Source organism: Pangasianodon hypophthalmus, chromosome 13 (genome assembly GCF_027358585.1).
Source record: "Pangasianodon hypophthalmus isolate fPanHyp1 chromosome 13, fPanHyp1.pri, whole genome shotgun sequence".
NCBI classification, from domain to species: Eukaryota; Metazoa; Chordata; class Actinopteri; order Siluriformes; family Pangasiidae; genus Pangasianodon; species Pangasianodon hypophthalmus.
This window is the reverse complement of record NC_069722.1, coordinates 21,127,643-21,138,824: the sequence shown is the minus strand read 5'-3', so window position 1 is coordinate 21,138,824 and position 11,182 is coordinate 21,127,643. Positions and strand designations below refer to the sequence as shown.

General features: G+C 37.8%; 1 protein-coding gene across 1 annotated transcript; it reads right to left on the bottom strand.

Moving 5' to 3' along the window:
* Nucleotides 1-1,416: 1,416 nt before the first annotated feature.
* On the bottom strand, nt 1,417-10,522 carry dele1 (DAP3 binding cell death enhancer 1). Its single transcript, XM_026917161.3, has 12 exons — nt 10,323-10,522; nt 8,925-9,027; nt 8,322-8,424; nt 8,001-8,145; nt 6,236-6,427; nt 6,035-6,099; nt 5,866-5,947; nt 5,021-5,163; nt 4,470-4,640; nt 4,249-4,341; nt 3,766-3,916; nt 1,417-2,716 (listed from the first exon to the last, which is right to left on the bottom strand). The coding sequence occupies exons 1-12, from the start codon at nt 10,351-10,353 to the stop codon at nt 2,493-2,495; spliced, it is 1,503 nt and encodes a 500-aa protein (XP_026772962.2). The 5' UTR covers nt 10,354-10,522; the 3' UTR covers nt 1,417-2,492.
* Nucleotides 10,523-11,182: the final 660 nt, after the last annotated feature.

The window sequence follows — 11,182 nt, the reverse complement described above, 5'->3', positions numbered from 1 at the left end:
TTTCTTCACATCTGTACAGCTGTAAATAAAGTACATTTGGATTCCTTTACTGTAAATGACTGATAGTGGCCAGTCATCGAGAACACTATACTGGGTAAGTGCTGTTATTTTCGTTCACGTTGTCTGTAGACATTTTAGCAAATGATTTTGATGTTTAAGGCCCTTTTTTCCAGGTTACTTTGTATTGTGGGAAGATGTAGTAATACCTGTAGTACCTTTTCACAAAGCTTTGTCTTTAGTAATAAGGAAAAACGTCTGTATCTCAAACCAATCTCACCAAAATCTCCTCTACTTCTATGTTAGATTTGTCACTAGTATGATATCGAACGTTGCTGGAAAATGGCGAGTGAGAAATGAAGCGCGTTATCGTTTATGTTTGAGATCGTTGGTTATTTTGTAACTGTGCTAGCAACGTTATTTCCTACAACCGCTGACTTCTCATGGGTCAAGTTAGAAAATGAAGAAAAATACAGCACAAATACCAAAAAATAACCACCATAATTGCCATAATTGGCCTTTCCTTTAAGTATTGTCTATGGTTTATTATTCATGATAATAGATGTAATTAGTATTCCAATTTAATCCAATCCGTATAGCACTTTTTGCTTTAACTAATTTGCATGAGAGTCACAACTTGTGTTATCGTTTCCATTTCTAAATTTTTCATTCATTTATTCATCTTCACTAAATGATTCATCCTGGTCAGGTGTTTTTTTAATGCTTCATTCCATATAATATCTCATTCCTGTGCTCAAATGCAACACACTATGGCGGCTCCATGTTTTCCGACACTGAAGACACTGAAGGTATTCCCACTCTTGCAGTGTGGATGAACCCTTTGGCGTTCTACAGTGGAGAAGCGCACCCTGATGCTCGCTCCCGAAGTGACCAATCAGTGCGCCGAGCGCAGGGCGCGCGCACAGCTGAGCAGATGACATCATCGAGTTAAATCACTGCATGAACGTGTAGAAGGACTATTCACTTATTACTTGTATTTTGAGAACTGTCTTTCTGTATGACTCCACGTCAGCTTAATCAACTGACCATTTAAAATCAAATTCTCAAACTTGTTGCAGTCAATGACCCTTTCAAATGCATAAAAAAAAAATCATAAAAATGATTTACATGTAGTCATAAATACAATTTATTTCATAACTATAACTACAAAATTAGGCATGTGTTTTTCCATTTTTCCTTATTTATCCCTTTTCCTTCCTTCCTTCTTTCTAGTAGATGCTAATAAATTATATTATGTTACTGTATTATTATATGCTAATATAATTTATTTCTTTCAGGCCTAATATAATGTACTTAAAGATGCAACTTTATTAGATTGAAACGTTACATTATTACCAGCTTTTGCAATCACATTACACACAAATCTATACACAAATAAATAAAAGCACCCGAGTCCACTGGTAGAAAAGTTTCTTTATTTGCTAAACTATAAAGTGTGCGTCGAACAGGCCATAGTGCTTCATACATTCATGATCACAGTATACAAACAAAGAAAATACACACAGACATAAAGATACCCAGTCAAATTCTCATCACATCATTATTAATGCAATAAAGATGCACTTACATTGGGGAGGGTTTAATCAAGGCACATAATATAAAGCATTTATTTTGGCTTCTACTTTACATTTCATCACAATGTAAGTAAAATTTGAGTGCAACTGTACTGTTGAAGTCAAAGTCAGGGTTTGTAGGTTAGACAAGTTTGCTTCATTCATTTTTGCGCTGGATCTACAAGGCTAACGTATTTTACGGAAAGGTTATAAAGGTAGGAGGCGTGGCTTAAAGTATCGAAGGAGAGATTGCATATTTGTATATTTAATGTTTATGCACAATTATATCACTTAGCCTTATGTGTGACCTACATCAGCCTTGTAGCTTCAGTGAAAAAACACTTAAATAGCAAACTTCAGATGACAAACATGTCTTATGGAATAAGGTGGAAATGGGGTCTATTTCACTCCCTTGATCACACTGCTCCTGTAAAAGGGCTCATGTCACGACAGCAGTCTATGTCAGGCAAACATCGTCAACTCCCCTCCCCTCAGGAGCTGGAGTGTGTAACACCTACGTCACACCAGAGACTAAACAAGGAAAAGATGTATAGTGGGTTTCCATACAGAATTGTATTGGTTGAGAGTGAAGCTTTACCTGATTTGCCATCTAATGTTCATTGCTCAAGCTGATAGATTCACAGAACATCTCTTAAGAATGCAAGCAGGCATATAGCAAAGGGCCACCCAGGTCCTTTATTTAAAAAAAAAAAAAAACAACCTAACAAATTAATGTAGGTTTTATAAACGTGACTCGTTCTCTCTCACCCAATAACAATGCTTAAAGCATTCAAGCTCAGCTCTGATTGGCTGAGAACATTCCTCAAAAGCAAGTGTTTGTTCTTGTGCGCTCAACGTCAACCGTTGATTGAAAATTTAAGTGTGTGTGCGTGTGTGTGAGAGTGTGTGTGTGTGTGTGTGTTATCCCACCCCTATAACCCAGCCCCCACTTCTGCAGTCAGCACTGAGTGTATGAGCAGTAAAAGGGGGCGAAGCTACAAGACTGCCTGTGCTCCATGAATGAGGAAGCGGCTGAGTCGGCGAATCCGTCTGTGGGTTTGCGTTTGGCGCTGGAGGAAACATGGAGCTCAGAGTAAGACGATCCAAAACTGAGAGACAAGGAGCGGAACGGATAGAGCGCAGGACTAGAGAGAGAGAGAGAGAGAGAGAGAAGTTATTTGTCAGTGTAATTATAAAAAAGGGGTGGGGTTTGAATCAACATATTATCCGGGTGCGTGCTGTGATATCCAATCAAATCATCTCCGCACAACGAGCCTCATTTATCAAGCTGGATAGGAAAAGATTTTTTGCGTAAATTGTTCGTACGAGAGTTTACACAAGAAATTGGGTATTCAAGAAAATCCTGTACATTTGAAAAAAAAAACAAAAACGTTCGTATCCTACTCGTGCGCCGAAAAAACTAATCATTTGATTGTGACTAAAGAAATGGCGCCATATAAACGGATGAAGGGCGAGTCTGTCTACGCATAAGCCGTAAGCTGTAAACAAATGTCTCGACTGACGGAAGATTTAGCGCACGCATATTATTATTATTATTATATATTATTAAATATTTTTATTGGCATAGTAGTGAGTCAAAATAATTCCCACTCCTGCTTTCCAGGCTTTACCTTGATCATTACTTCATTAAAAGAAATAATTATAGGTAGCTTCTAGGTACATTTAGTGGATGACGGTTAATTTATCAAACATCCTGTGATGGTATGTTAAAAACTGAATATCTTATGGACATATGGATCTGAAATCTGAAACCCCAAACACAATATACGTACATGTATTTTAACGAAGAGTTACATATAATTACACGCACTGTTTTTTTTTTTTTTTGTCCTATTAGTCTTTAAGGCTGAATTTGAGACCTTTTTCAGCCTATAACATACTTTGTGATCTCTACTTTAATTGAGATGATATTGTTTTTGCCTTTTTTTTTAAATTTGCCTTGTTGTGTAAGGAGCCAGTTTAACTAACACGGTGGTAAATACAGTCAGTCTGCCTAAAGATGACTAAAACCTTGCTAAAGTGTGATTTCCTCACACAGTGAACCAGGTCCAAAATAGGGGCGTTTATGCTACAAAAACATGACTCGACTGAACTCCATGAGAACTGGGCTGGGGAAAAAAAGCACCAAGGTGATCGTGTGTGTGTGTGTGTGTGTGTGTGTGTGTGCTCTCACCTTCTCGTTTATGCAGGTCGAGTTTGTTCTTGGCCTGCTGGTTTCCTTTAGCTGCTGCTTTCTCGTAATAACACACTGCAGTCATGTAACACATAGGAACACCGAACCCTCTTTCATAGCACTGACCGAGAAACAGCAGACCAGTACTGTCCTACACACACACACACACACACACACACAGTTCAGATTATGCTTTAAACAAAGTTCTCTAGGTCCACAGTTATGTAAGTCCTAGATGTAGTGCTTTAACAAAATCAGTCTGGTGTGTCATAATAGCAAATGCACAATTTGTCCTTATAAATATCTGTATATTATGGGATGTCAACAACTAAAAAAGCAGTTTCTGTATGTAAGTGCAGCCCAAATGTCGAATTAACACATTTAAAAAAAATGACACAGAATTGAGAAGAAATTCTGAAAAATATTCCACAGGATGGTGTTCTGATTATAGCATGTGCACAAAAAGTAACGTGTCTCACTCACTCCACTCTCCGCTGCCATTCTGAAATAGTGAACTGATTTTGCTCCATCAGAATCTGGATCCTGAGAGAATAACACACCCAGATACAGCTGAGCCTGAAAGAGAGAAAGAGAGAGAGAAAGACAAACAGACAAGGAGAGCAAAGAGACCAATAAAGAAACGGTCAGATTAGTAAGTGAGGCTCCACAAAATGTACTTTTGGGATCTTTCTCTCTCTCAGTACCTCAGTGAGTCCGGCAGCAGCGGCGCTCTGCAGAAGAGAGATGGCTGTAGCTGTAGCGGTGTGTGTGGCCATGACGCTCTGCTGCCTCCTGCTGCTCAAGAGGAGTTTAGCACAGCGGTACTGAGCCTGTGTGTGACCTGCCAATGCTGCACACCTGTAATACTGCAGGGCCTACACACACACGCACACACACACACACACACACACGCAAGACATGAGCTACAGTTCTGTCCTCCATGCTTTTCAAACTTTCACTGTGAATAGAATAATGGGGTTGCCTCCACTGAGAAGGACACAGCTTGCTTTTTCAAATTTGTACTAAATAAAGGACCCTGGAAAGTAGTCGCCTTTCTGCTACCTTCTGAATAGGACAAGCTCGGCCTCAGAGGGCAAATGTTGCCTACTGACATGGCGTCTTTCCAAATAGTACAAAAGTAATTGCAATATTTGCCCAATATTATGCATGTTGCATAATATATAATTGATTATATGCCTACAGTACACTGAGCTATGTTTGTGTGTGTGTGTGTGTGTGTGTGTCTAACATGTACCTTCCTAAGGTCTTTCTCGACTCCGCGGCCCGTCTCATAACACACTCCGACATTAAACTGAGCTTTGCTGTAGTTCTGCTGAGCTGAAGCCTGAAAACACTCGAACGCTGCCTTATGATCGCCTGCTTTAGCACTCTCCAGACCTGACACACACACACACACATAGGTAGACACACAGAAATTTACAAAAATATAGTTATCAGGCAGTAAGTGTGTCTAGTACAGCTGTGACAGTACACTTGTATGGTCATATAACATGAAAAGCAAATCTATAATAGCTGAATATTAACAGTTTTTATATATTAAGAAAGGAATAAAACACTCGGGGGCATGCCGTTATAAGAAAATAATCAACAACAGGGTGGTGTAATGAGGCCTAAAGCAAAGAGGAGTTACTGTTACCACCTCAAATTTGATTATTTTCCCAATAACAGCACATCCAAAAGTGTTTTATTCCTCCATATCAAAACAACTTGTCAACAATTACAATTTGCAATTTATTCAATAACAGTAGGTGTTACTTTTTATCCATTTATAGTTACATTTAATCCTATGGAATGCCTGTTAAACAAGTTAGTTCCTGTTATCACTTGTTGAAACAGCTACCATAAACAGTCAGACCCTCACGTTCTAAAAAAAAAAAAAAATGAAAGAAAAAAGAAATGCACCTTAGGAATTTAGTATTAAGTGCATTAAATTTACTTATCTTAAAAAAATTATTAGACTAATTAACTTTAAACTTATATACCATACTTGGCAAATATACTAAACTAAAGTTTAAATATTAATGTGTTTATTATATAGACTAAATTTACTAAACTAAATTAATTGGGTAATATTTTTACCGATGATGTTGAGGATAACAGGCACGCTGTTGCCTGCGACGTCTCTCAGATTCCTCTCAGCTTCATCCAGAGAGCACGAGCTCTGTGAAAATATGCATAAAGGTCAAAGGTCTTAGCCGTGACAGCAGGGCAGAGATATTTAAGAGAGCAGCTGTGTCAGGAAACGCACCCGTCCTTGTGGTACTTCAGATCCAGCGACTGCTGTTTGGGTAACATTAATGTCTGAGAGTGCTTCTAGAGTGAGACGTAAAATCAAGAAATTAGCGTAACAGCAGCATGTCATGTATACGAGTATATATGAATATACGATTACAGCGGTACGATATGTTTACATCGTGATATGTTGACAAAGGCGAGACTATATAGTGACCTGTGATATCATGGTTGACTGTCTCCCCCTGCTGGTCAGTGATGGGGTGCAGAGGTTCATCAACAGCGCTGTAATTATAAACACTGCTGCTGCCACTGCTGCTACTGCTGCTGCTGCTTTGGTCTGGACATGTTAACGCCCCCTTCACACCCATTACACACACTCCACGGGGCAACACAATGTGCGCTGACACTGTGAGAGTAGAACAGAAAGGAACAAAAGAGAGGGGATGTCAGCGTGCTGTAAGAACGGTGAACGGTGCAATTAAATAAAGCCGAATTTAACTCTACTATGCGTGTTACAATCCTTGAAGAGGAATAATGCAAAGCAAGGAGCCTTAGAACATTTTCTACATTTTCTATATAGTCCTATATAACCCTGATTTGTAGACAGGGTTATATTTTTTTTCCGCAGGTGCATGAGGGGATAAAAAAGCTGCCACTGTCTGTACAAAGTCTTCTCGTTAATCACTTTCTAATTATTATTATTACCATCAGAGTTATTGTTAAAGCTGTTACACATCACACTGAATTCTAGAACTGTACTTTTTCCCCTATTTTTTCCTCTCTCAGCTGAAAAAGTGCCTTTTTTGATCATTTTTCGGTGGCATCGCTAATAAATATAGTTAACAGATGGTAGCTATATACTTGTCTAATCTTAGCAAAGTCAAGCTAGATTTTATTTCAAATGAACGAACTCAAAGCATCGTCCATTTACATTGAAAGAAAGGCAGATAAAATAAAGACGAGACGAAAGGATCACTATTGTGAGATTGGAAGGAAAAGGGGCGGGGCTTCCAGGAGGTCAGTTAATATTTGGGAGTTCGGAACATCTGCACAACTGTCAATCAATCCATATGTCGATTGGTTCATCTCCCAGTTTCATGGTGGTGGTGGGAATGCGGTTAGGTGGGAAGACGACTGGCATAGTTGGCGTATTTTTGTGTCGTAACGCGTAGCAGCGTACTCCGATGTTAAAATGCGGAGTTCTGACACAAAATGCGTAAAGATTGACAGGTCTGGTGTTATTACATGGTACGCTTTTCTCTAATAATATATTATCCACAACATTATCAATTAATGAGATTGAAATATCATGGTATACCATCATACCGATACATCACCCCAGTCCTTTTCGAAATCATACTCATAAAATTGTAATTACAGGTTAGTAATGATACTTTGTACATGGATTGCTGAAGTAGCAGGACTGGACTGTTGAGGATTTAATATGATTTATCTGAAGCTGTTGTAAGACCAAAGACAGCAAGCTTAAATCTACCCAGTGGCAGGCTTATTCAAAGTAAACAAGATTAAATTGCGCATTTAGCTGTGTTTTATAAATACAGAAAATAGTGTTCATGCTTTATTACTAAATATATCACGCAGTTATTAAATCGAAGTCGTGCTTCCTTAATTAATTAACATTATGCTCATGATTTGAACAAGCAGCTGGAGTTCATAAGTCTTTACTACTTATCAATAGTGGACAAACATTTTTAATTAAAGTGTTACCATGGAGATGGGAGATATAGTGCTATTGCGTTTCCAGGCAAAACAGAAGTGTGTTATCTCCACACAGGTTCTCGAGGGTATTCGGAGAACTGATAATTCCTGACTGGAGTTATCACGATTAGTAAATTTTACATACGTCTACATACGTACGTATGAAGAACGTGGCCTTGCTCATGTTCGATCTAGGTTCATTTTGCTTTTTGGAGGTGGTGGTGTTTGATTGGACAGGACGGATGATTGACAGAACTCACGCATGTCGAGCAGGATCTTGTGTGTGCATTTGTGGATGAGGCCCGGTTCTGGGAGGCGGGCGGTTCCTGGGTTCTGTTCGCCAACTGAGGAGAACTGAGAGTGGATCCTCCTGCAGATCTGCATGAACAGAACCGCCGCAGCACCCTACACACACACGCACACACACACACACACACACACACACACACACACAAAAACCAATCATACATATGCAAAAAGTACATTCAGACTTTGCTGCTCATTACGCATAATTACTAGTAATTACTGTGAACTGAAATGATGAAAGTGTGTGTGTGTGTGTGTGTGTGTGTATTCTGTACCCAACCCACTGCATCCAGCGCGGTGTATCTCTGCATTCCAGCAGAGCAGAACTCTGCCGTTCTTTTGTTTTTCTTCCGCTCTCTATCATCCCCTCTCTGAGACCTGAAAGCAGTAAACCAAACATAATTTAGTTATAAAATGTCTTAATTTGGAATATGACTCCAGGATGTAACGCTGCATGACAGAATTCAAGTCCGAACACGAAGGCAGATAAGCGTTCACGTCTTCGTTGGATGAGTCATTTTTCCTGAAAGCTTTAACGTGATTTCCAAATTGAAGTGATAGTGGCAAGTATAACGTCAGGATGTTACTCAATACGTGTCATTTGCTGTATATGGTGTATGTACAGTAAGCTTTCTATCTAATAGATAACAGAAATCCTTTCTTGTCTCTATGACACTTTATTTCATTCTATTCCTCTATTCTATAACAGGAATTTCATCACTTTCTGAGCTGTGAAAGTGCTGCTTGAACTTCACACGTGTGTAATGTGTGTGTGTGTGTGTGTGTTTTTTTTTTCCTGTGATGAATCCCTGCTTCGAGAACAGCACACATGGTGTGATATGGAGTGATAGAAGGATGGAGGAATGAGTAAAGCTTACCGGCTGGTGGAGAGCACCGACGATGAGCTGATGACTTCATCCTCAACGTGGTGGCCGTTCGGGAGACGCAAAGACGACGTGTTGCCATGGCAACGGCTTAAAACTGGTGACAAAACAGAGAAAAAAAATAAAAGGAAAATAGTTAAGGTGCAATCTGCACTTCTGCATCTGCATAGAAAAACGTATTCTAGAGTACTATTAAAGTAAAATATAACATTATTTAAAACAATAAATAATTAAAAATTGTGCGTTTTGACTTAAATGTCCTGCATCACAGGTTGGTGTCACCAAACTCTCTTGATCTGAATGTTTATGCTCTGTTCACTCTACTTTTAGAAAAGGGGTTCCTCAAGGGTTCCTTTATATATTTAAAGGATCTCAGCTTCGTTAAAGGGTTCTAGTTTGGAAACAATGTTTTCTACATAGGACAGGGTTCTACAGTTCTAGTTTGGACATTTAAAAAAAAAAAAAGCATTCTTACCAATGCTCCAATTGTTATCCCATGACATCTATTCTGATTTGACATCAATACAAATATAGAATTAATTTTAACTATATGTTATCATAATTATAGTATAGAAGCGTTATTGACGGAAACAGGGGTCGCCCTTAGAGGCATCTTTTTTTCCCTCTATTGACCGCTCATTTTCACTTTTCTTTTACCTTGTTACGCTCTGGACAAATTGCAATCAATATAATCTCTAATCTCTGTTCTATAATAATAATAATAATAATAATAATAATAATAATAATAATAAGTCAAGCTCATAATATTTCATAGTGTAAAGTCTTTTAATAGTCACTTAATCTAATATTGCTCCAAAATTAGGGTTTAATGATTTTTTTTAAACCTCTGGGTGATTTAAAAATGCATTTAGGGTGCATGATGCTAAACTGGAAGCTATAAGCCTTTATTACTTGTTAGCTACATTAGCCTAGTAGCTCCATTGGAATGCTAAAGAAGCACATTTCATACATTAAACATTACTATTTATGTTTTTCCCCAACTGGAAACAAGTAACACTGTGTACATTTCACTTTTAGCTGAACTACCCCTTTGAAATGTATGTATATGATTAATAGACTAGCTCAGTGACAAAATATCATTTGACGTTCATTAGAATTGAAAACGGTCAATGACCACTTGGGTGAGTGAACACTTCAAAAACACATCAACTACTGTAACTTTAAGAAGAAGCAGGAAATGCCGTGTTCATGGCTGTGTGTTCACGTTATTTTTAAACACTAATACTGAAACTCATTGTTTCAGCTCTGTAAACTATGTTAGCATTATAGTTAGTTAGCTCTACATTGCTACATAGAAAAAGAAAAACGGAAGCAGTAATGAAAATAAACGACACTGAGCGACAATGTCAACAAAAGAGGACAAAAACTCACCTCTCCCCACCAAGCTGTGTATTCGCCACATCTTCAGCTTGTTCTTAAGTCTCACTTAATTATCTATGCGTTATTACGTTTCCTAAGATGTAAAATTGTATGGTTATTATTATTATTTTTGTTTAGGTTGTGTCCATGATCACAGGAGCACATGAGCGAACTGCCGCTTCTGCATGCAGCTCTAAAAAAAAAAAAAAAAAAAAAAAGCCCTGTCACGAGACAGTAACTGATGGTATGTGGGCGGAGCTAAGGTGCGTAAGGCGGAGCTTACTGGACGTAAGGTGATGCAAGCACATGATAAAACAAAATATCATAAATACTACTAATAATAATGTTACTGATGATAAGACTAAGGAGCATAAATAAGAATATTAATTTTTTTTAAATATTACAACAATATTATAAAAATATTATAACCAAGTAATAACAATTAATACACAATAAATATTGCACCACAACCAATTTACAGCAGTGCAAAAATAATACCAACTCAAATTTATAATAATTTTACAGTATATAAAAAATAACCATAATATAGTGGGTTACAACTAAACATTATTATTATTATTGTTATTATATGACAGACTGCAGTTTTCTAAGTGACCATGAGGGGGCAGTACTGTCAACAAAAACATCATACAATCAAAATGCCATTAAAGTGATTTTATCCTACACTTCTGCAATGGAAGTCAACAGGAAATTTAAAAATCTTGATAATTATGCATGATATGCTATAAACAACATGTTAATTATTTTTAATAAACTATATAGCCTTTATGGAAATAAGCTTTACACATTTTCAATTAAAGATAATTGTATTAGCATCACGAGTGCATGCTGTGCTTGGTAAATCAAGGAGC